Below are 25253 nucleotides of genomic sequence, written 5' to 3'. Positions count from 1 at the left end.
GTGGGATGCGGCCCTCGGGGGGGGGGAGGCTCCACACCCCCCTTTGCCCCGCCTGGCATCACCCCTCAGTGCCTCAGAGGGACCAGGAACTTGTACCTGGGACCGCGGGGGTCGAAACCAGCGCCTTCGGCGTGCCTCGCGTCACGTGCCCTTGGAGCCCAGATGCAGCCGCACCCCAAACGGGGAGCTGCCCTGGGCCCTTCACGAGCCAGCTGCCTCCCCCCCGAGCCACGACCGTCTCAGGAGCAGCCCCGGCTCTGCTGCCCGGGCCGAGAGGCTTGCTGCCCCCGCCACTGCCAGAGACGGACTGAGAGCCCCTTTGTCCGCAAGCGCCTTGCGCTGGTGCTGCTTGAGAGCTGACCCCGGGCCGGCACTGAAGCCTTTTGTTGCGCGATTTCATCACCGCCTTTGTTTCCCTCCTGAGATGCCCGAGGCTTGTTTTTCATGTCCTGAGCCCTCTTGTCCGGGCGGGCGATGTCTCCTCTAGACACGTCCGCCGCTGCGCCACTTTACCTCTGGGTGGAGGTCCGTGTCCCCCACCGGCAGGCGGAGAGGCGAGGGCTGGGCCGAGGGCAAAGCGAAGGGTGCGGGAGGGCCACCCGGACCCCTGGAAGTTCTCCAGCCCCGGACTGGAAAGATCAAGGCCGCTGGTTTTTGTGAGCAGAGAGCGGCCATCTGTTTGAAGAGCTGTCGAAAGACAGTGCATCCCCACGGCAGCAAAACACATGCCAGTGTGTTCCCCTCCTCTGGCTCTGAATGGCTCCTTTCCCGCTGAGGCGCACGCGGCTCCCTTCCTTCCTTAGCTCTAAGCAGGTGGCTTTGCGTGGGTTCCCTTAGCGCTTTCCCTCCCTTTCTCTGTTGCTTTCCCTGTGTCGAATTTTAGACTGGACGCTCCTTGGGGCAGAGGCCTTCATCCTCTTGTGCTCTGTAAAAGACACTGACGAAACTCGGAAATGCAAGTTCGGCAAAAGGCGTTCGGCCCGTGCAGAGATGCCTCGGTTCCACAGCACTTTGCAGTGTATGATGATAGATTGAGAGGGGCGGTGGGGAGGGGTGGGGAAGAACGATTCCCTGAACATGGGTGATGCTCTTGCTCTTGTTTACAAATTTTGAACATTTTTTCAACCCCACTTAAGAGGGCCACCTCCTCAGCATAATCAATACCGGCTTCCAACGCCCTGAAATATTTCCTATCCATTGCTCTCGTTCTGATTAATGGTGTGTATTTTTTGTCTACACCCTTGTGGCTTTTCCTCTCTCTCTTCTCTGTGTTATGGAAACAGAAGGATTAAGAAAAAAAATCTATAGGAAGGTCTGGCCAACTTTGGGGAGGGGGGGAAAGAAACAAAAAACCAAAAACCTAAAAGCATCTCAGTCTGGGAAAGCGAGCCAAACATTGCATCTCTTTCTAAGAACATACCGAGCCGTTACTTCCAAGCTGTTCCCAGAGTCAGTCTGGGAGTTCTGCCTCAAGTGACACCATTGTTTGGGGTTTTCTGGACACCTCAGCTGCCACCACGCGGAAAACCCTCCTTTTCTGCTTTTAAGAAAAGGAGGCACAGAGGCTGAGGCCAGTCCCGAGCACGGCTTCAGCAACACCCAAACGTTGTACGCTTTACCAAGGGGGGCCAGAAGGCAGGGCCAGACTGGCTTGTCGGCGATCCCAATTTGTTCCTCTCAATTTTCCTGGGGGGCTGCCTTCTTCCATTCGCCATGCCCCCTTTCCCCGATCCCAGTTGTTCGGTGGTTCCCTGAGCTCCGTGCCATTCCAGAAGGGCACTGGGAAAATGGGAGGGGGACTCGCAACCCCCGTGGGAATGAGGAGCCACAATTCCATACCTCTCCTAAGGGATCGTAGCCACGCAGCACCTGAAAACCCCGGCGGACCCACGGCCCATGCCCCCCGCCCCCCGTTGGGCTGTTCTCCGTGGCCTTCGCCCACCCAGTCCACCTGGAAGGAAGCGGTGACTCCTATGCCTTCCCTCCGATTCCTGCCGGGATATGACAAGGCCCTCGCTCTTAATTATTCCACTCTGGGAATTCACTCCCAGAAACTTGTGGGCTGCCGCCGCTCCTCATCCTCCCAACCCTCCCAAGGCACACCTTTTGCTGTAAGCCATTGGCCCAAACCCCTCCTCTTCATCCTGTGCCAGAATGGAAGCGTTTCCCTGGCACATCCGGCTCCGTTTCTGGTATGACGGAGACTCGTGCTGAGGATTATTAAGCCGAAATGGCACCGCCCAGACACGACGGGGAGCTTTCGATGGGCTTGGGGGAATCCCAGGTTTGCAGAAGTGTGGAAAAAAATAATCTTTGGGAAGGGGAGCCCCAAAGCAGGCCTGAGCGTGCTCGGTGCTGACTCTTTCAGGGTGGGAAGGGAGACGAAACCGGATGCAGGGAAAGGGAAGGGGCTGGGATGGGGGGGCTGGAAAGGGGCACAGCTCATGGCCTGGCGGGACAGAGCGGTGCTTGGGACACAGCACAGTGACACTCCTCCGGGGCGGCCAGTTTTGTGTGGCCTCACACAGCCTTGCCGGCCTCCTCTGAGTCATGCCTTTCTAAGGCGTTAAAAAGGTAACAGCCGCAGCGTCTGTGTCTGCCATCCGGATGGGAAACGGGTGGAAATGAGGCCATGTTCCCAAAGTGGATGGGGAGCATTTCCTTTCACAGCTGCCTGGGCCATCTGCCCCCCACCCGGCCGGCTCCTGTCTCCCCGTCCATGAGTCCAACGCCCAGTGGAAACGAGCGTGAATCGCTCTTCCAGGTCGGTTTCCCCTGCCCGGCTTCTGCTCCAAATATAGGTCAATGAAGATGAGAAATTGTGCCTTTCTGGCCGCAGCACAACCCCCCAGAGGACACGGAGCGGGAACCGCTCGGTGTGAGATCGTGTGTCACCGCAAATGTCCAAACCACACCTATAACAAAAGGGTTTGGGGACTAATACGCTCCAGCATGCCAGTCTGACGGGGCTAAAAAAAGGGCTCGTTGCCGGGAGGCTCCAGCAAACACTGTGATGCCACCGTACACTCACAACTTCCGAGCGGCAGAGTGACAGACGCGCCACTTAATTGGTTTTCTTAAAGTAAAAGCCTCGCATGTTTCTAGTCCCTATGCCCACTGAAAAACATCAAGTGTACGAAGCAAGATATATTGGGTGCAATGTTTAGATGTGTGTTAGATATGGGGAATGCTGGCAAGGCCCTCTCTCTTGAAACATATATAGGACTGTACCGCTGATGCTATAAGCCCTTCTTCCTGAAGTCTGGGTTTCTTAGCTAGCGAGGAGAGGGGACTTTGGGGAATAGAGCCAGCATATTATAGGATAGTGGTGCTTAGCTATTCGTATGCTTTTGAAAGCGGAATGAATATGTTTTTTTCAAATGACCCAGTTTCTTTGCCTTGATATTTGGCCGTGTGAAAGGTTATTGTATCAGCAGATGGAACATTTGATTCAGAAAGAGGTGGGCAGAGGATATTGAAAGGAAGAAAAGTCCTACCTTCCGAAATCTTGCTCTGTATGTTAAATTATACCCACTTTCTTAGTTTCTGAGATGCCAAGTGGTACCCCATTGGGAAAATGAAGGGATGTGTGTCTGTCTCCAGCTTAGAGGAGTGTCTTTTTCATCTGCTAGGAAGCCAAGCTGAGCATGGGGAGGAAGGGAAAAGACAGGGGGAAGAGGAATCGCTCCACCCCATGGCAGGAGCGGCAAGACGGGCCGAAGTGGCCACATGGACGTAAAGACCTTCAGAGAGAGAAAACAAGGCTTGGAAAGAGTGCGAATAAACTGGGGTAGAGGAGGGGAGACGGTGAAGAGGTGGGGAGGGTAGGAAAGAAGGGGGGCGACGCAGAAGCTTTTGAATCTGCCCTGTCGGAATCTGCCCTTTTGAACTCGCCTCTTCCAGTGCGGCTGTGGGGGCTTTGCCAAAGCCCTGGCGGTGCGGCCGAGGGATCTCCCCCTGCACGGGGGAGACGGCAAACCAGCGGTGTCTGAATCGCAGCCGAGCAGAGGGGAGAGGCCCCGAGATGAGGTTAGAGGAGGACAAAGGAAAACAAAGGCACGGGAAAGAATCGTATAGAATTTGCCCATTGTATTAACTTGATATAGATCATGGCAAGAGACCAAGGACTGTGTGTTGTTTCTGAACGCAACACTTCGCCCGTTGTACTTATTATACTGAAATGTAAAAATAACTCTGCTGGGATCAGGCCAGGGGGGTCCAGATTCCACAAGCGGGACAGCATATAGGGGCACAAAACTGCCGGGGGGGCCGGTCTCCCCCCTTGGGCTCCTCAGAGGCCATGCATCTTCCTGCAGCTCCAAACTCTTTCCCCCACCCACAGATTTGGCATTAAGCTAAAATATGGGGGGGCTTCCCCCCCCCCACTGCCCACCAGAGGTGGCCCCTGAGAGTACCTCCAAAATGCAATTTGGCTTTCGAGCAGAAAAAGGTTCTGTGCCCCGGCCTTCAGTCTAGCACCCCTTCCTTGTGTCCTCTGCCAGTTTCTGACCTCCAGAGGTAGCCTGTCCTTGAACAAGGAGGTTCTATTCAGCATTAAGAGCCTGTTAAGCAGAAGGATTTATCCCTGCCCCTATTAATGTGGAAGAGCCAAGTTTTAGCATTATGAGAAAAAAAGATCTTCATCTCCTTGTCAGAGGTGCAGAACCCTCTTTAGTCTCAGAGTCAAATCCTAATTTGAAAAAAATCCCGGGGAGGGGGCGGGAGGGTCATGCCCCATCCGTCAGTGCAACTAAGGGCAAACAAGCCATGATTCTCGCATATTTTCAGCCTACTCAGAGGTGTAGAAGCAAGCAGGAGAGAATCACTCAGCAGCGGCCTCCCCAAACCCTGCCCCTTGCCTAGCAGGGAGACGCTTTTATCTCCAGGTACCAGCTGATCTGAGATAAGAGCTCATCTGCCGGAGGGGGGCACAGATCCGAGGGAAGACGCCAACGGCCCCGGGGAGCAATCTTCCTCCGATTTTCCCACTAGCCTGAAGTTTGCTGGGCCTGACCTACATCATTCTAGTCTTCTCAACTTCTCCACTGCCCTCCAATGGAAGAAAGGAAGCAGTCCGATGCAGCAACAGCACATTGGTGCAACCACAAAGTAAGAAAGAAGAGCGGAAATTCGGGAAAGAGAGCAAGTCGGTTGCTACAAGCTGAGGAATACATAGTTAGTGTCTGGCTGCCAAGAAACGAGCGAGATTTCTCTCTGGAACCCAGCCAGACTTTTCTTCTCTCTCGAAAGCACTGTTTTCCAAGAGCTTATTCCCGGTGTGGCTCACTCAGCCAGGCCCATGTGCATCTTGGCAGGTCTCTCAGCTTTTCCAAGGAGGCCCAGGGGACTGTGGGAAAGGAGGGCTTCTTATTCCCAGAAGATCCCTCTGGGCCTGGGAAAGGCACAGTGACATAAAATGGAAAGCCCTGACCGAGTGAACCGAGAGCCCAGGACAGAACGAGCCATCCGTGCTCCGATCTGCGGCAGCATCTGGGAAGAATCAGTGTCATGACTACACGGCTGGCTTTCCCAGAGGTCAGCCAGGTCGCCTTGGAGGAAAGTCAGGGCCCCGACTTACACTTCATACACCCCCCCAGAAGTGCATCATTCATAAAAGAGGGCAAAGTTTGAATCATGTTTCTGCATGCCAAGTGAGATCAAGCGATGCCCACTGAGAAACCGAGGCAATGGCCTAGCTAGAGAGGCAAGCCCCGGGAGAAGTCTGCTATCCAGCTGCACCATTTCTTGGAAAGGAGGGGCATAAACTGGGCCCAAAAAGCCCCCCGAGGCAATGGGCCTCTGCTTGCCCTGAGTGGAGCATGGAAAGCTCCTTCAACTAAGAGAAGTCCTCGAATAACTAAGGAGTCCACTGTGACAGCCACGGAAGGGGAGAGTTGGCAGGGGCTGTGCAGGCCGCCAGGTCCACCCGCTGCTGTTGCGGGACCCCAGCCTGCGCCATCCCGCGCAGATGGCTGTCGAGGTGCCTTCTTGAATGTCTCCAGTGTGGGAATACGTTACCTGCCATATTGCCAGGGGGGCAGGTCTAGTGGGTGGATACAGGACTCGGGAAAGCCTTTGTGCTCAGGCAACGGACGACGGTCCGTGTCAGGAACTTTGCCAGCCTCGGGTTCCATGAAGGCTGGCTTTGGGGGGACTGGGGCACACTGCCCAACGGTTTGGCCAATTTGGGCCATTTCTAACCGGTGGGATGTCAACCTATGCACGATCCAGCAGGGCTGGGCAAAAAGTCAGTCTCCAGAGGTTGTGAACTTCCCTTCCCGGTGTCCCTGAACACGGGCCGTGGTGGCAGGGCCTGCTGGAAGTCGATATCCAAAACATCTGGAGACGAATGTTTGGCCCACACTCAAGCTGGGTTGGTTCAGCGGTTCCTCCCTCCCTCCCATCTGCACGCTCCCCCACTAGCCCTCCTATCAAGAAAGCATGGAATGAGACTGGTTTCTCTCCAAGGCCAGGGGGTGAGTCCTCCGCTGCCCCACAGGGAGCTATTCCCAGAGTCACCTGTGGGGAGAACGTCGCTACCGTTGAGCGGGATCAGGGACAGATTACCTGGGAGGCAGTGATGCGCAGCCATGGCAACGGACTGCACCCCTTTGCTGCGGACGGGTGTCGCTGGCTTCAGAAGGGGGCAGCACTGTCCTACGCAAGCCGGCTGAGGAGGATTTGGTGGAACTGGGTGGACAGGATTGGGGCTTTGCTGTGCTAATCAGTGGGCCTTTTCAGGCAGAAATCCCATTGCATTTAATAGGCTTCCGCTGATATAGAAATGCACAGCATTGCCTTGTGACTGGGAAGCACAGGAAACAACCCACTGGACACTGGGCTTCCTTTCTCGGAGTTTAGGCTGACGGTCCGCTTCCTGCGATATCTTTTGTGGGCAATTTGAGTTCCGTGTGGCGATACGGCAGGTTCAGGCGACTTAGGGGCTGAATCGGGGTGGTTCGTTGACCCTCATGGTTAGGCGCGGCTGGGTTCCGACAGCACGATCGATAACCCAGCTTTCAGCACCCACCCGCGCCCAACCCGTTTCCAACCCTTGGGGTGGGTCATCGCCTTATCTGAATGCAGCCGGTTGAGTTCGGCAAATAATTGGTACTGTAAAGCGAACTCAGAGCTTGGCGGATGGCGGCAGAACAGCTGAAGGAAACGCACAAGAAGTTCTGGCATTATCTTTTTAAAAAAGAAGAAAGCAAGCGAAATGCTGTGTCAGTTGATTCATAGCCTCTGGCTGAATCATTATTTCTCAACTTAGCCTCCCCTCTTTCCCTTTCATAGAAGAATAAAAAACCAAACAACCCCCCCCCCAAACCGTAATAGCTCATTAAACAAAAAACAAAAAAACTGCTGGCTTACGTCTCCATGTGCATCAGCAAAATTTGGAGGCGGGGGAAGTTGCGATTAAAAAAAAAAAAAACACCCTTTTCTCAGTTCAGCCAATCCTGAGAGCCAGATGCAGCTGTTATAAGCACTGCACGTCGAGTCGCTTGCCACAGCAGAGGACTAATATATACACAGAGGCGAGCAGACACACAAAACAGCTGCATGCACACACAGCACAGAATTCTCTCTCTCTGTTGCAGAAAGTTTCTGAGAATTATTATGCAGAAGACTGAAAGACACGTGTGAAATTGCAGGGGCTTGGCTCCTTCTCCTATTTCCAAGGTCTTTTTTTTCTTCATTTAAACTCCTTTATTGAAGAGAAGCAGAGCTTGCTTAAAATATCAGTATTATTTCTTTCTAAATTTTGAAACGGGAAGAAAAAAGGTAGTGGTTAGAGGGGAGAACACTACACTGTCTTGCCGCACGGACTTTTGGAAGACGCTGGCCATTTTTTGCAGCGTGAGCGTGGAAAAGAAGACAAAAGTCCATTGGAGGAAAGACTTGGCAGCAACAAAGCGGGGAAGGAAAAGAAAGATATTCTGGAAAGAAACGATTGCTAGCTAAAATAGAACGCGAACAATCGAAGAAGTAACTTCAGCCCGAGTGTGCAAGGCGGCAGACTCTGCTTTTCCAGGTCTATAAAAGCCCCCCAAAGCTAGGGTGCCCCACAGATCAAGAGGGATCCCTTATTTTTGCGATTCCCAGGAGCTGCTCCTCAAGGGCGCCTCTTGCCTCAGAAACACCCCTAGGAAAAATGGAGGCCCCTCTAGATCCAAGCTCGTTTTCTAAAAGCATTTTGTTCCCGACGTTCCTCCTCTTGCTCGCCTCTGGCTGCCCCCTGATCCGGGCTGCGCATGAGCATTTTGGGGGGTACCAAGAAGAAATCATCTATCCGGAGAGGCTCAACATCACGCATCACCGTGCGGGCCAGGACAAGGACGGCACGTTTGATAACAGCCTCGGCACCGACGGGAGCCCCGAGGAGCGGCTCGCCTACCGCTTCCGGGTGTTTGGCGAAGAGCTGGTCCTCCACCTGGAGAAAGACCCCAGCTTCTTCACGGAGGGCTTGACCGTGCAGTACCTGGGCGGATCTGGGCAAGCAGTGGACGGCCTGACCGAGCAGGGGACGTACTTCACCGGCACGGTGAACTCCGACCCGGAATCGATCGTGGCCGTCAACTACAACGGGTCCTCTCTGCTGGGGGTGCTGCAGTTCCGTGGCGCCGAGTACCACGTCCAGCCCCTGGAAGGGGCAGCCCCAAACACGGCGGGAGGAGCCGGTGCCCACGTGGTGAGAAAGAAGATGCCGGAGAAAGCCGGCGGCCCGATGTGCGGAGTCGGATCCCACGTGCCAGAGAGCAGGCCGGCTGTGGGCGCGGAGCCTTTGGCCGGGGCGGGAGGATCTCCCAGGAGAGCCAAGGTAAGGCGGGAGCCTCCGGAGGCTTGTTTGGGTGGGAGGCAAGCCCCTCACCTGCACCGTTCCTCACACGCCGCCTGGGCTGCCCTCTGGGAGGGGAAGAAAAGCGCCACTGGTGCGTTCGGTCTCACACTGAGGTTGCCCTTGGCCAGGTGGTGGGGAGGGTCCCAGGATGCCCTCTTTCTCCGGGGAACCGGAAGCAGATGGTTTCGCAGGGGGCACTTCTCCTCCCTGGGTTCCCTTGCCACTGTTGGGGGAGGACTTGGAGGGCTTCCCATAATTTGAAGGAAAGGAATACACGTCGGCATCTTCCAAGGACTTCTCGTTCCGCGGCCAGGGAGGGCAAACGCGAGCAGGCAGCTCGGAGAGACCGAGCGGGGCCAGGGTGCCTGGCGGTGTAGAGCCGGTGGCTGTCCAGCGGTGCTAAAGTCGCCCTGGTGGCCCTTGGCCTTACCTGGCGACAGGTGAGACTTGCGGCCTTCTCTGGCTGCACTTTGCAACATGGAGCGTTCGCTAGAGCGGTTCCTCCTGGGCAGGATCCCGGAAAGCCACTGACCAGGCTTGTCGTTGCTGCGCCACACCCCACACTGAATCTCTCTGCTCAGGTGCCCCCAGACCCTCACGGAGAGCCCCCTTGCCCTCCGGCCCTCCTGCCAGCGGCATTCTCCGTGCTGGCCCGATACCGATTTAACCCACTCACGACCGCATAGGGGCAGACCGAGGGCTCCCTCGCCCCCGTGTGCGCTCGTTCCCACCTCGTTCCCTCGAGGCACTTTTGCGGCCGTGGAAGCGTCCTCCCTCCCTCTCGGGGCCAGGATGTGCCGCCTGTTTCCTTCTGGTCGCTCCCGGGGGCAAGTCTGCGAGATCACGGCAGAACAGACCGAGCCAGGGAAAGCCCAGCCCCAGGGCCACGATGCCGCGCCTTCCGCCGCCACCCCCGAGCCTCGGCCAGCCGCCCCTTGCCCCAGCTGCCGAGTTGGGAAAGCAGAAATGCAGAGGCACATGGGAAAGCAAGCAGCCCTGCTCGGCTGAAGGCCACCGGAAGGCCTTCCTCCCTTGGAACAGGGAAGGGGAGGGAAGGAAGGGAAGTGACATGGTCTTTGGGAAAAGGGCGGGTGGTGAGAGGAGGCTAGAAGTGGCACCGGAACAGGAGGGATCCTGGAGGGCACTGCAGACCCAGCTGCTTGGGAGTAAAGGGGAACCCAGAGGGGCACAGGGGGCGGATCTTTCCTTGGCACGGACTCCCCTGAAGATGCCTCGGCTGTGTGAGCGGGGCGGAGGGCAGGCTGCGCTCCCAGAGGCTGCTGCCGAGATTTCGCATGCACCTCTCCGATGGGTCACACCTCCCTGCAGGAAACGAGGCGCATGTGGCAGAGGGGCTGCCCCAGGCCGGGAAAGACCCGGCCCAGGGACCACCGAGGAAGAGGGCGCCCGAGCCGCTGCAGGCCAGACACCCAGCACCGGGCCTGGAAGGGGCTAGAGCTGCCTCTCTGCAGCAGGAAACCCCCGTCTCTTGCACCGTGTGGGGAAGCAGCCAGGCGCTGGTAGGCAGGAAATCAGGCCGAACCTGCCCCACTGCCCCGGGGCCGGGAGTTACTTGCACCGGCTTCACTGCTCCCAAGTCCACATCCCACCTATGCACACCCGTGCAGGTGGAAAGCCACCTGGGAGGGTCGGGCTGCTTCCAGAGAGGAGGCAGCTGGGAAGGAGGGGGAGAGAGAAGCGCCCAACCTCCCTGGAGGAAATCAGCCCCGGAGCCATTAGGGTAGGACTCAGGGGCACAGGCCTGGCCCCCCAGCCAGCGGGATGACACAGGTGGAAGCCCGCATGCCCGGTTTGGCTCGTCCTGTGCCAGAGCTACCATCGAAAGGCTAACGAGGGGCCCTTCCCTTAAGGCCACTTGGTTCAGAGTCTGACATGATCTAACTGCATCTCCAGAAAGAACGACAACCTGTCACAGAGGCTGGACTGGTAGCACTGTTAGGATCAGTTAGTGTGAGAAGAGCTTTACAAAGGCGGGTGAATTAGTCTATTGGTGGCTGCCAGCTCCGAATGCCAGATGGAACCTCCAAGGACAAGGGCAGTATACCGCCCAATGCCAGAAGCTGGGGGGCAGCAGTCGGGGGAGGCTGCTCTGCCCATGCCTGCTGCTGACCTTCCAGAGGCCTCAGTAGCTGTCCCCTGCTGGAAACAGGATACTAGGCTGGAGGGACACTGGAGAGCTTCTGAAGCCTCGAGCAGAGCTCTGCTCACTTCTGCTTCTCAACCCGCTGCAGGAGTTTTGCAGCAAACCTGAGGGCCCTGCTTCACAGCCAACATCTCAGGAGCTTTTGAGGGATGTTGTAAGTGCCTGCACAGAATGGGCCCGATGCCGTGGGCAGGGCCAGGTGGCTTGCTCTGCTCCGGGGTACTGCCCAAGATGACCTCCCCTGTCCTGACAACAGAGCCGGCTCTTCTGGACACATGGCCCGTCTGGCACCCACATCCCACCCGGACTCTTTCTCATGCTTCCTGTAGCATAGCTCCACAGAGCAACAGAAGCCGAACTCGGGTTCCTGCCCCAAAGGGCTTACTTTTTTTAAAAGGACAATTGCAACTTGAGCCAAGACTGGCCCCCTGCGCTCCAGTTTCAGGAAGAATGATAGGAAGGGACGTGTCTTTCCTGAGCGCTCCCCGAGCTGCTGATTTTAGAAGGCTGGTGGGAGGCCAAGACCTGATTAAAATTGGGGAAGTCGGGGGAAGTTTGTGGATTCCATTGAGAGGATCCCTGTCCTCCCCCCGCCTCCTCGTAATTTGAAAACTGGGTGGCATGTTCTTTCCCTGAGCATGTGCAGAAGAGAATGTGTCTGTGCCACCGCAACACCCGCATTTAGACCTGGGGGAACAGGCTCCTTGCCTGGGTTAGTACGCCCCATTGAGACGGGGAGAGGGAGGGAGAGAGCAAAAGAGTGGATGTGGGTTTCCATCGTCATAATGTATGCATAATTTTAAAAAAATAGAATTATTTTGGAGTGGACAGCCCTGCCGGTGCAGCGTGCGGCCTCCGGAAGTTTAGGCACGCAACTCCCAGCAGCCTGGCCGTTGGCAGTGCTGTCTAGGACGGATGGGAGGAGAGTGTCAAGCTTTCTGCACGACCCCAAATGGCAGTCCTCTGCAAAGCAGAGGATGGCGGGCCACCCGGACGGGAGCTCCGGCAGCCCCTGGTGGCCTTTTGCCTCTCGCTGGCCACGGGGCGGGGAAGCCCCAGCCTGGCGCCTGCCCTCTCGCTGCACCGAAGGCTTTGGTGCTTGGCAGCTCCGTCCGAGCGACAAGCCCGGCCCCCAAAGCCCCCCCTCCCCTCCGTGCACAGGAATTCGGCGTGGCATGCGGCCAGAGCGAGCCACGCGGTCGGATGCAGCTCCTTAACCCTCTTGCTGCTCGCAGACATCCGGCCTCCGGGCACAAGCGCCACTGACCAGCAGCCTCCCCCTGGTCAAGCAGGGCCCGGAAGACGAATCGATGCAGCATCTGCAGATGGACCAATCTGTGCAGAACCTTCTCCCCACAACAGCAGCCTCCGCCATCTCTAGCTGGACAGGGCCGATGTTTCAGGCTGCAACTCCGATCGACCCCAGCCAGTAGATTCTCACTCAGAACTCCTAAGCGTCCAGGTTCGGCAGTTGCAGGGTCCATGGTGGAAGTTTCTGGAGAAGCCCACTGGTCTGCCGCCCCCTAATCCCCCCGCCTTCCTCTCTCCCCTGCAGAGGTTTGCTTCCATCCCGCGCTACGTGGAGACGCTGGTGGTGGCCGACAAGGAGATGGTGCGCTTCCACGGCGGAGGCCTCAAGCCGTACCTGCTCACCATCATGGCCGCCGCAGCCAAGTTCTTCCGCCACCCCAGCCTGAAGAACCCAGTCAACTTGGTCGTGACCAGGCTGGTGGTGATCGGAGAGGGCGAGGACGGCCTGCAGGTGTCGTCCAACGCCGCCGAGACACTGCGGAACTTCTGCACCTGGCAGAAGGGCCTCAACAAGCCCAGCGACAAGGATCCGGAGCACTTTGACACGGCCATTCTTTTCACCCGACAGGTAAGCGTCCCGCTGGTGGCCCCAGGCACATCTTCCTCAGTTTTGATGGCATTTCTGTCCTGCCTTTCTCCCCTCTGGTGGCGTATATATGACTCTTCCTCTCTGACTGTATCTTCACAACCCTGTGAGGCGGATTCAACTGCGAATCAGTGTCCTTAAGAAATGCCGAATTCTGCAACCTGTCTGCATCATGGGGACCTGGCATGTTAGTACCAAGTTGGAAGCTCTGGCTGGCTCCAGTTTCTCTTCCTTTTGGAGGAGAGAATGTCTTATGGAGTGATGCACTTATAGGACGCAACTGGGGGGTCTCTGCCTGCCTGCCTGCGAAATCCCCTTGCTTAAAGGGTGCTTCACCCAGACAAAAGGCCGCATGGAGACGCCAGTCCCTTCTTGAGTAGCTTGAACGCCAGTCCGCCCAGCCCTAGCACAAGAGCAGTGTCCACAGCATCCGTTTCTCTTCCGCTGGCAGGATCTTTGCGGGCGATCCAGCTGCGGCACTCTCGGCATGGCGGACGTCGGCACGGTCTGTGACCCGGCTCGCAGCTGCTCCATCGTGGAAGATGACGGCCTCCAGTCTGCCTTCACAGCAGCCCACGAACTTGGTAAGCGGGGTCTGGGTGGCCGGTCCGCCCCAGCATTCCTTCCAGGCCCTTCCTGCTGAGCAGGATCCGGCGACCAGGCTGTGGCATCTCCACGGGGCTCCTGAAAGTCGGATTGCGCTCTGGAGTGGCAAGCGTATAAATCGGGGATGCACCACAGTTCTGTACCGAGGGCCTTAGAGGGAGTGGGAGATGATAAATGTCCCCCTTGCCTCATTCCCCACGTGTAGGGCATGTCTTCAGCATGCTCCATGACGACGACAAACACTGCAAAGAGCTGAACCGCCACACCAACTCCCGTCACATGATGGCTTCTGTCATGTCCCCCGTGGACCCCGATGAGATGTGGTCGCCGTGCAGTGGCCGCTTCATCACCGATTTCCTGGACAATGGTCATGGTAAGAGCTTGCCGCCCCACCTGGATGCCCCTCCTCTGTTTGGCCGGAGCAAGCGTCTCCTCCTCAGCGCTCAGGTTCTTCTGCATGCCGCCCTCACGCACCGCCGGACGGTGGCGATGCTTCGCGGCGTCCCAAAAGGAGCGCCAGTGGCGCTGGGGAGGCCCGGGCAGTGTAGGGGAGCGCCAGGATGCGCAGAGAGGCCTTTGCCGGGCCAGACCTGAAGTCCACGTCGCTCCGGCCCCATGTTTTGTGACCGCCACACCCCCCCTTCCTCAGCGCTCTCTCGCCCCATGAGCATGATCCACCCTCGCCCTCCTCGTCTCCCATCACGGCTCCCAAGCCTGCCAGTGCAAGAGAAGCAAATCCAGCGGGTTCCTCTGGCAAGGCTGGAAAGACCGGGAAAGAAAGTGGCTAGGAAGGCAGGAGGAGAAATCACATTTGCAGAGCGAAGGGGCCAGGCTAGAAGCTGGGATGGGGGAAACCGTGAGCTAAGGAGCGGGGAGGGATAAGACGGCCCGGAGAGGAAGAAGAGGCAAAGGGATCGAAAGGAGGCAAAGAGCGAGGCTTGAAGCTGGGAAGGGGATAGACTGGCCTGACATTTCCCAAGAACTGTCTCAATTTTATTTTTGAAGGGGTCAGGGAGGGGAGAATGTTGTGGGTGCCGCACTAGGGCCCCCCCCCCCGATGTGCATCATGCTTGACAAAGAACGAGAAGCTGGAGCTTACCAGAGAAAAATGTGCAGGCTTCCAAGCTCTCCAGAACTCTTTGTCAGGCCAGGTTACTGGTGGTGGTGGTTTTAAATTGACAAAACTGGGAGCTTTTCCTGGACTTACGTAACCCCAAGGCTCCCCTTCCTTCCCTCTCCCTGCAGGTCTCTGCCTCCTGGACAAGCCGCACGAGCCCCTGAGCCTGCCGGCCGTCTTCCCCGGCAACAATTACGACGTGGACCAGCAGTGCCAGCTGAGCTTCGGGCCGGACTCCCGGCACTGCCCCAACATGCACCCGCCCTGCTCCTCGCTGTGGTGCACGGGCCGGATCAACGGGCAGTTCATGTGCCAGACCAAGTACTTCCCCTGGGCCGACGGCACGCGGTGCGGCGAGGGCAAGAGCTGCATGAGCGGGCAGTGCATGAGCAAGGTGGAGCTGAAGGCGTACGACGTGAGTCGCCCTGCTGGCAGGCGCTTGGGCTGGGAGGGTTCGCACCCCGTCGCCGGGGGCCAAATCCCCGTTCAGGGGAGTTCTTGGGGCGGCCCCCGCGAACCGAAGCATGTAGCTCGACGTCCCGCTGGGGGTGGGCAAGCCGGGCCCAGATACCAGCAATGCCAGCCTATGCTGGCCTAACCTCTTCTTGCCCGTCCGAGCCTCGGGAGAGGCGATTCAGCTTCCGGAGGGAGGGAAAACTGGGCAGGAGGCGGGACTCTTCCCAAAAGCCCAGCTGTTGTGAAAAGGGGATTAGTTATCTGGAGAACTGCAAGGAGCTGCATTAGGGCCCCGGGACCAGGGGGCTCAGGTCTCTGCAGTTGGGCCTGCGGCTCTCACCGCCCCACGGCACTGACTCTCGCTAAAAAGCAGATCGGGAAACCTGGCCAAAACCTCCGCCTGCTTCCGTTCGCCCGCCTGCGGTGCCGGGGAGAGGGCGCTGACCTGTCTCAGCATTACTAAGCGCTGGCCTTTGGCCATGCAGAGCCCGTCCTCACCCGGTTCTCTCCCGTCTTCCTGCTTCCAGATTCCGACCCATGGCGGCTGGGGCCGCTGGGGCCCGTGGGGCGAGTGCTCGCGCAGCTGCGGAGGGGGGGTGCAGTACTCCAGCCGGGAGTGCAACAAGCCCGTCCCACGGAACGGGGGCAAGTACTGCGAGGGGAAGCGCATCCAGTTCCGCTCGTGCCAGGTCCAGCAATGCCCTGACGGGAACGGTAAGATCACACTCCTACGACAGGCGTTGGCGTTCCCTGCCTTTCTACCCAAGAGGCATCCAAAGTAGAGCAAAAAAAAAAAAAAAAAACCCAGCTTAAATATACATTTAGTTTGACTCACAGAATGGCAGGCTTAAGTTTTCCGAGTACATTCAGCAAGAGTACAGTGCTGAAAAGCACGGGGTGGATGGGACACAGCAGGCCTCCCGATTCCTTTTCTGGCTGGACTAGCGAGGCGACAGGTGCCGGCTAGTGAAGCTGCTAGTGACCGGCCACCTGCTCACACCAAGCCTCTTACGCAAACTGAGCCGGTGCTTCGTTCGGCCTCTTGAACATATGCCTGGTTTGATACTGAGAGAAAAGGTTGCATTCAAGGACTGTTGTTTTATTCCATGAACACTAGCAGAATCCCCCATCCATCTGTGGGGCAAGAAGCATCTTGCGTTAAGTTATGAAAGTCAACTCTGCCTGAGTAGCAGTGGAGTCGTGGTTAGTTCTGGAACTGGGCAGAGCCAGGTTCAAAAGCCCCTGAAGCTCACTGGCAGATCTGGGGCCAGCCCCTACCTCTCAACCGAGCCCACCACGCAGGGGTGTTGTCGGGAAAAATGGAAGGGGAGAAAGAGAGAAAGCACAGCATAACAATCTGACAAATACATGGGGATTTCATTAGTTGTTTTTCGGCGCCAGGCCAAGACCTTTTTATTTAAACGTTATTTTAACTGTTGATTTTATTTATTGATTTTAAATCCGCTACCAGGATGTCTCCAGTATTTTATGTATTTTGTTTAGAAATATATTTATGTATGTATTGGAAGCCGCCCCGAGGCTTATGTGAATGGGGCGGCATACAAGCTGTCTAGATAGATAGATAGATAGATAGATAGATAGATAGATAGATATTGCAAATAAATAAATAAATATTGTAAATAAATAAATTTTGTTCCAGCCTTGACCTATCGTGAGCAGCAGTGTGCCGTGTACAACCACCGAACGGACATGTTCAAGGATTACCCGGCCCCGATGGACTGGGTGCCCCGGTACAGCGGTGTGGCCCAGCGCGACCAGTGCAAGCTGACCTGCCAGTCTCACGCCCTGGGCTATTACTACGTTCTGGAACCAAGGGTAAGGGGCTGCGCCGTGCCTTGGCAGACTGCGGGGCGGGATTCATTTGTGTTTTTGCTTATTATTTAATTCGTTTCTATACTGTGCAGTCGCCCGAGGCCGTCTCAGAACACAGGAGCAGATGGGGAGGTGGGCGGTCAGGGTGGGGCACGGGGGGAAATGAAGGCAGTCCAGAGCAAGAGGGGATGAGGAAGCGGGGGCTGGAGCGGAACGGGAGGCCCAGGAACCGCTGGGAGGCCAACCGACTGTCGTTCTGGTCCAGGTGGCTGACGGGACGCCCTGCTCCCCGGAGTCCACCTCGGTCTGCGTGCAGGGCCGCTGCATCCACGCTGGCTGCGACCGCGTCATCGGCTCCAAGAAGAAGTTCGACAAATGCATGGTGTGCGGCGGGGACAACTCGGCCTGCACCAAGGTCTACGGCTCCTTCGCCAAGCCCAGGTGAGCGACGCTTGCGCCGGCGGTGCAGGAACGGCAAGGATGCCTGGCGTGGCTCCCGGTGCAATCCAGGTCTTGCTTCCGGAAGCACGGCTAAGCGTGGAAATGATCCGCAACCCAAGGTGTGGCTTTTCCCGGGCGTTTTATTGCGGAGCGCAAGGAGGGGAGGGTTAATTCCTTCCTCCTGGACAACAGGCTCCTGAGAAATTTCCCCCAGGCGTGGCAGCTCCCCATGGTTTCCTACTGATTAATCGATTAAAAATCGATTAAATTGCAGTGTGAGGGTGAGGAGGTGGGGGGTTGCAGGAAGTGGGAAGAGCGGTTAACCCTTCCCTGTCCAGCTCTAATCCCCCTTGAATGGAATGGCAGTTAGGCTAAGAAAGCAAGCTCAGGTCTCCAGGGAATAGATTGCAAGCCCCGAAAAATAGCTTCGCCCACTACTGGAATAGGGCCCCCTGAGAGCTGCTCTGCGGCCCTCAGACTGGAAGAGGTCCTGCACCCCGACTTGGGAGTCCTCGCATGCAGGGGGTTCAAGATTCGACTTGCTGTGCTGAGAATGAACCCCCCCCCCCCCAAGCTGCATTGCGGGGCTGCAGATGCCAGCTTAGGAATCCCACGGCGGCCCTTTGCCAGACTCCGTCCCGAGCGATCCTTGACGCAGCTTGCTCTCCCACCCGCCAGGTACGGATACAATGACGTGGTCACCATCCCCGCCGGAGCCACCCACATCCTGATCCGGCAGAACAGCGCCTCATCGTCCGCCAGCGATGGAATTTACTTGGCACTGCGCCGGCGGGACGGCTCTTATGCCCTCAACGGCAACTACATCCTGACGCCCTCCGAGCAGGACGTCCGCCTGCAGGACGGGGCGACCTTGCGCTACAACGGGGCCACCAAGGCCGTGGAGATGATCACGGGCCGGGGGCCGCTGGCGGAGCCCCTCACCCTGCAGGCCTTGGTGGTGACTGACGAGAAGACCCCGCGCCTCAAGTACACCTTCTTTGTGCCCAAGCCACAGAAGAAGCCGTCGAGTCAGTGGCTGAAGCAGAAAGCCCACATCTTACAGGTCCTAAGGAACCGGCGAGGCCGCAAATAGACTCCGGAGCAAGGCGGTCCTCCAAACCTGAGTGGGGGCCGGCGTGGGGAGGGGGGGGCTCCGAGGCGGCCCTTGGCCGTTCCGAAGAGGACAAAGGCACACTGCCTCTGCCACCCTTCCAAGGACCCCCTGCACAGGAAGGACCGCTCACCAGCAGGGCGCCATGCTGGGTCTCGGCTGGACAGCGGCCAGCTCTTCTGCAGCAAATTGTGGACTGCTTTTTGGTCCGCTTGGCACGGCCTGGACATCTGGCGATGCAGGACACTGAGGAGGGGGAGTGGGGGGAGGGAAAAGAGCGTTGCTCGCACAGCCAGACTCGGTGTTGGCTTGGCAGGCTCACCCCGCTTCCCTCCCCGGGGAGAAACGAGACGTTATGGGGTAATAAGCCAGGCTCCAGAAAGGAATCCGGGGTGGGGAGAAGGATGGGGAGGAAAGCGCTTCATCATTCCAGGTTTAAGGGAGACCAGCAGCGGGATGAAGGAGACGGAAGGCAGAAGAGAGCTGGCATCGATTCGGGAAGAACGGGCTTTCCACAAGCCCCCTTCGCTCCTCTGGGGCCGCTCCTCTCAATGGCTAACCACTTCTGAACTTTATTTATTATTGGCTTTTATTTATTCACCCCTCTGGGTACCTTGAGTATGATTGAAGGGTTCGGGTTCGAGCTTTAAAACAAAACCGAGAAGCACAGAACAAAGCCGGCAGCCGTGGGCCCTTGCTGAACACTTGGCAAGTTTACACCACACGTTTTCTGGGCCAGCCAGCAAATGTGCTTGAATCGGTGGCGTCTACCTCAGCCCCCGAGTGCTTCCTCTTTCCCTGCTCTCTGCCCTTCGCGCAGGCAGCTCTCTCCTCGGCCCGCTTGGCTCTCATGGCTTCAGCCAGCCACTGCCAGGCGTGGGATGATTTCCTTCCTTCTCTTGTGGCCGTGACGAGGCACCAGGGAAATTACAGGCCTGGGCTTCTGGGGAAATCCACTCCATCCCGCAGTGGTCGGGCTGAGGAGGATCTTTCTCCCCACGCTGGCCTCTCTCCGCGCTCCCATTACACTGCTGGGGTAAAGCAAGAGCCAGGTCTTCATGGTGTGGCCACGGCTGTGGGGCTGCCCGGTCCCCAGAAGCACGCAAGCAGCGGAAGGCCACGGTGAAGGGTGGCCCTGGGGGACACTGCATGGCCCGGTCACTGGACAGGCCTTTCCGGGGACGCTTCCTGCAGCCTAACAAGGGAGAACAGGGAATCAATAGGGCAAGAATGCAGAAACCAGACAGGGCGCATGCCCCAAACTGCCTCATTCAGTTCCTGGCTCCAAAGAGAAGGTGGGGATTAAGCGGTTGGAGCCGTGCGACTCCTGTTAGGGCCGGCCCCAGCAGACACACCCTGTGTTCAGACAACACCTGCCAGGGTTGACACGGGTCGTGTTGCTGCCTGCGCCCAGCCGCAACAACAAGCCCTGTTGAGCAACCCATGGTTCACAACCCAGGAACAAACCATAGGTTATTTGTGGTGCGCAAGCCATGGCAAATGTTTTGACAGCCTACGCCGATCCACGTGGCCCCAAAGGGCCACTGAAGGCCCGGTCTCACAGCCACTGGCCTCTGATGCCTCCTCCGATTCCAACACAGGTCCCGATGAGGCATCACGACCGTTGCCCGTCCACAAGCTCCAAAGAGCTGTGCAACACCTCCCTCCACCATCGGGATCCCGGGCCGCAACCCATCTCCCTGTCTTCTCTACCCGCTTTTTGGAGGAATATACATGCCAAAGCGGTGCAGGGATTCAGAAACTCCATACTGTGCCGCAAACAGCACCCTTCACAAGTTCCCCTCCTAGGTAACTTACTCTTTGGGATTGCTGCATTTTTAAATACATATCCTGATGGAGAGGGCGAGAAGGAAGAGGCTCTCTAGGTTTTCTGACTTCTGTGAGGGCGGCAGAGCCAGAAAGTCAGGGCAAAGGAAGCCGTCCATTTTATGCCTGCCTTGATTTTCTTGGGACTATGGACTTTGCCTACGCTCGGGTTGAGGCACCCTGAAATTTCCCCCTGGAAGGGGCGAATTTATTTAAAACCTCTGTAGAACCAGAGGGACCCCTCCTCTGAGAGAGGGTCTTCCCCCCCTCCAACAGCTACACAGCCAAGAGGCTGAAGCTGGAGGTTAGTAATTTAATTAAATTATAATTTAAAGAAGCGCAACAAAATGGCTTATTGGACCCGGGGCGAGTCCCCCGGGCCAAAGGGAGGGTTTTTATACTGATTTTATATAAGCGATACTTTAAATATTAATTATTGTGGCAAACCTGGCATTTTTCATTTGTTTTTAAAATAATAAAACTTCTGACAGGTTATTTAATGCTATTTATAAATCTGCTGTGTGCTGTGTGGTCCTTTCTGTGTATGACACTTCTCTCTCTGGGATCTGAGGCTTCTGCAGAGGCACAGGAGGGGAGGGGCACAAGGGGCCAGAAGGGAGCTGGGGGGCCAATGTTGCTGCCCCTACAGGCCTGGCTACTGGCCCCCCAGGCAGGACAGCCCGGCCAATTACCCGCAGTGACAAGAAGCACAGAGATTTAGGGTGGGAGGGCTCCTCGGAGGTCATCCAGTCCAAGCCCCTTCTCCAGCCAGGGGTCTTGACCTTGCTGAACCCTCAAGAAGTGATGAAACGTTGGGCCCAGTTCAAAGTGCCAGGAGAGGAAGGAAGGGGACGAGAGGGTGCTGTGCGGGGAAGGAGGCAGAGAGGAGATTTCAGCCTGGAAAAGTTTGGGGTGGGTAGGATATGTTTGTATTGGAAGATTAATCTTCCCTTGGATTTTCATAAGGGGAAGGTTTCCCCTTGACATTAAGTCCAGTCATGCCTGACTCTAACGGGCGGTGCTCCTCTCAGTTTCCTAGCCGAGGGAGCCAGCGCTTGTCCGCAGACAGTCTCTGTGGTCGTGTGGCCAGCATGACTAAACACCAAAGTGCACGGAACGCTGCTACCTGCCCACCAAAGTGGTACCTTTTATCTCCTTGCATTTGCATGCTTTCGAACTGCAAGGTTGGCAGGAGCTGGACGGAGCAACGGGAACTCCCCCCGTCGTGCAGATTCGAACCGGCGGCCTTTCGATCAACCAGCCCAGCAGCACAGCGGATTAAACCACTGCGCCACCTGTTTAATGATAACAGAAGCAATGTCATTTGGAGCTCAACAAACCAGAAGGCCCAGCTGTGGTCTGAGGAACAGGGCGCCTTCCACAGCTGGCTCTTCGCTGGAGGGCTGGCTGCCCTTCCTCTCTGAGTGGACCTTCAAAGGGCTTAGATGACAGGATTAACATCTCCCAGCATGCCCTATGAATGCTAGGCCAGGAGCATTCTGGGGGAATTCACAGGCAGGACTGTTGAAGCATGCTTATTAAATTTATACCCCGCTTTTTCCCTCCAAGGAACGCCGGGTGGCTTCCATGCTTCCTCCCTTTTCTGTTTGATCCTCATGACAACCCAGCTAAGGCAGTTAAGGCCAGCGAGTGGCCAAAAAGGGGCCCTGCCAGGCCCTCCCGGCGGCCCGGAGATGGCCTGCCCCCACCTCCGCACGGAGCGGCTGGCGATCCCGGCCTTGCACCGTGTGAAGATCCGCTGCAGCAGCCCCCACACGACAGCTGCTTTTCTTACCCGCCAGGAGCAGCCCACATAAGCCGGGCGCGTTCGTCCCGGAGCGGAGGAAGACCCCGGGGCCGGAGAAGAGGCAGGACCACTGCCGCGTCCCCTGCTCCTCCAGGCACGCCCCCCTCCTCCTCAGATCTCCTTTCCAGACAGCCGCCCTCCCTCCCTCCGCAACGGCTTTCTCTGACTCATCCGGCCCGGCTCCAGGTCTCCCAGCCTCCTCGCAAGGATCGGATTCCGCCAGCCCGCAAGGCGAGCTGCAATTTCCATTCGCGGTCCTGCAAAGGGGGGATGCCGGGATGGGGGCTGGGGTGCTGCAGCCCTTCGGCCGTTTGGAGCTGCGAGGAGTGGGGGGGGGCACAGCTGTGCACATGGCGGATGAGTCATGCACGCAAAAGCGGCAGTCGCAGGCACAAGTCCGCCGGCGAGCAAAGCAACGGATTCACATGCAGGATCCCTTCAGCAGCGCACTTCGCAGAGACACGGACCAAGCGATGTCCCGCTCTGTTAATGCCGCACAGGACTTGGACAGGGTCCGGCTCGCCAGCATTCCCTGAAGGACGCCTATTTCCTGTAAAAATGCCTTATGGACCAGCCGGAATTCACGGCAGCCCCTCCACGGGAAAATGCTCGGCTCCCCCAGCAGCCCCAGGGGCACTGCAGTTCTCAGGTGGCACTTGTGCGTGTGTGAACAGGCACACCAGATCCATCCCCCGGGCTGCGTGTGCCCCGTTCCTTCGCCTGAAGACAGCTTTGCACTACATGCCAACGGGCCCCGTCGCCCTTCCCCAAAATACCAGTGTACATTCACAATCAAGGTAAGCCAGGATTACTTCCCGAGAAGCTCGGCTGCTTCGATCTCCTTCCCAGACAGTCACCCTCCTCTGTGGATCTCTGTGACTCATCGCAGCCCTGGCTGGGGTGGGCAGACTTTGGGGCTGTGCGATCCCACTCTGCAGTGTGGGGTTTGGCCAGAGAGTCCGGGGTTCTGCCACCTGGCGCCAGCGCTGACAGAGCAGCTTGGGAGAAGAGGACACGAGAGAGAGCAGGACCCCTCAAGAGCTGCCCGAGGACTCTCCCGACATCGGAGTGGAGCTTGACTTGATCCTTGTGTGCCTTTGCTCAGTTGCACAAGGATCCCCCCACCCCCCGCTGCCCCCGCCACTCCCCAGCTTGCTTCAGGAATCACATTCGAGGGTTTGCTGTCACGGCCCCTAAATGATGATCAACTGCAGATCGCTCAGAAGTGAGCGCTACAGTGGCAAGCCACACACAAGCCGAACATCACATAACACAAGAATTTTGCTCACAGCCAGTTTCTCACCTTGAAGGGCAAAGAGTCTGGAAGGTGAGTCAGAGCATAAAAGGGACCCAAGCAGTGGAAGAACGCAAGAGCAGTGCTGTCGGTTCAGAAAACGAGTCCTTTCTAGGCCTGGTCACACAGCGGCCCACCAGCTAAGCAGCCAAAGGAACTCACAAGCAGGGCATGAGTGCAAGAACACTCAGCGACCCATGTGCCCCAGCAGCTGGTGTGCCAAGGCATACTGCCTCTGGCATGGAGCAGTGCATGTCCAATGTTCTCTACCAAATTTGAGGGTCAGGGTTCTGGGGGTCCATTTGCCCTCTCTCTTGGACTGGCGAACTAAGCATAGTCTGAATCTATTCCCAGCAGAGAATTTACCTTTACAGATGGAAACAAAGGAAAAATATTGTGTTTAAGAAAGAAGGTGTGGTGTATACTTTGGAAGTTGAGTAACAGGAAGCCTAGACTTCTCATTTAGATGCTCTTCCTCCAGTTTTTTTTTTAATTAGACACTTGCAGAAACAAGGACCAGAGGCCTGCTTTATCAAATAAAAACAGAGCTAGAACAGCGAGAAAAATAAAAGCAAAGGTTCTGTTCAAGTTGTTGGATTCCTCACTTCCTGGCACCCTCTTGGAAGCATCCAAAAGCCACCGCAGTGCAATCCACACAGAATGGATATGCCCAAGCATATCCCTTGAGACAGACCACGTGGCGGTCGGCCAGCGCAGAAAGCGTCCAATGCAATCAGCCGTAAGAAGTGGGGCGTGCACTCATTCCACATCCACACTAGAAAATGTCCGTGGGGAGCAGAGGGTTCCCCAAGACCACAGCCTTCTCCTATTGCACCTTTGCATTGGGGGCCGTCTAGACCTTTGTCTGAAGGTAGAAAATGATCAGCGCTAAATCCCACACACATTCTTGTCCCCACTGCACCCCACCCCCTCGATTTATTTTGCGGCAAGCTCTACTGCATGAAAACCTGTTTGCCCAGTCTGAGCGAAGCCACCTGATTTAAAAGAAAACAACCGCAGGGCTAGTGAGCTGGGAAAGAGTGACTCAAGCACAAACCTGAGGGCATGAACACACCCACACACACCTCGATAAGGACCAGTGAAGGTTAAAGCCAAAGGGGGAAGGACTTAGCGCTGCCTCTCCCCAACAGATACCCGCTGGTTTGGATGACGCATCTGGATGCAGCTAGCCAGGGAAAACTGGCATAGTGTTGGACAGCTGCACGGGAGCTACGCACAGGAAGGCCTCAACCGCAGGGAGAAAAAGGGCACACTCAAGCGCAGTTGTGAACAGGCTGAGAACAGTTAATTCCTGAATCGGCACCCTTTCCCTGGAGGTCCCCTCCTTGCCCTCCTCCCTTCCGGGAACCAACCTGCAGCCCAAGGAAAGGCATCTGACAGCGATTAATGGACTGAGGCCAGGGCAAAAGCAGACCATCCTGGAGGGGCAGGGAAGGGAGACTCCACCACAGACCATCTGTGACCCCCAAAGCCCTGCCAGGCTGGTGCTGGCCAAGGAAAGCAGGCCCTAAATGGGTAGAAGCGACATTTGCGAACAAGAAATATGTTTTGTTTATATTTAATTCAAGCCTTTTGTAGCGAGCATCTTCTGAGAAGAGGGATCCTTTCTCCCTCTGAGAATGCTCCTGGGCCATGCTTGCTGTTTGCAGCAGTGCCTTCCATTAATCCGCGTAGTGCAGGCTACAGACCATCACCCACCCAGCTCCGAGCACCACTTTATTCTGTGCGGTGGCAGCTGGCAACAATGAGCAGGGCCTTTTTGGTGGTGACACCTCCCTTCAGGAATTCTCTTCCCCAGTCCCCTCTACTAAGGGCCAAGGTGACACTGCAAAGGCCGTTT

General features: G+C 56.9%; 1 protein-coding gene across 2 annotated transcripts; it reads left to right on the top strand.

Moving 5' to 3' along the window:
- Positions 1-2045: 2045 nt before the first annotated feature.
- Positions 2046-18715, top strand: ADAMTS4 (ADAM metallopeptidase with thrombospondin type 1 motif 4). 2 transcript variants are annotated; one of them, XM_044448728.1, is made up of 10 exons: positions 2046-2057; positions 7499-8818; positions 12559-12882; positions 13352-13484; positions 13712-13879; positions 14752-15038; positions 15607-15793; positions 16740-16915; positions 17178-17353; positions 18032-18715. In XM_044448728.1, exons 2-10 carry the CDS (start codon positions 8153-8155, stop codon positions 18444-18446), a joined length of 2532 nt encoding a protein of 843 aa, XP_044304663.1. In that variant the 5' UTR covers positions 2046-2057; positions 7499-8152; the 3' UTR covers positions 18447-18715. The 2 variants fall into 2 exon arrangements, with proteins under 2 accessions (XP_044304663.1, XP_044304662.1); XM_044448727.1 differs by lacking the exon at positions 2046-2057 and having other exon boundaries at positions 7469-8818.
- Positions 18716-25253: the final 6538 nt, after the last annotated feature.

This window comes from Varanus komodoensis, unplaced genomic scaffold (assembly GCF_004798865.1).
Source record: "Varanus komodoensis strain SLA01 unplaced genomic scaffold, ASM479886v1 scaffold55, whole genome shotgun sequence".
Taxonomy (NCBI): Eukaryota; Metazoa; Chordata; class Lepidosauria; order Squamata; family Varanidae; genus Varanus; species Varanus komodoensis.
This window is presented reverse-complemented; position numbering and strand designations above follow the sequence as displayed.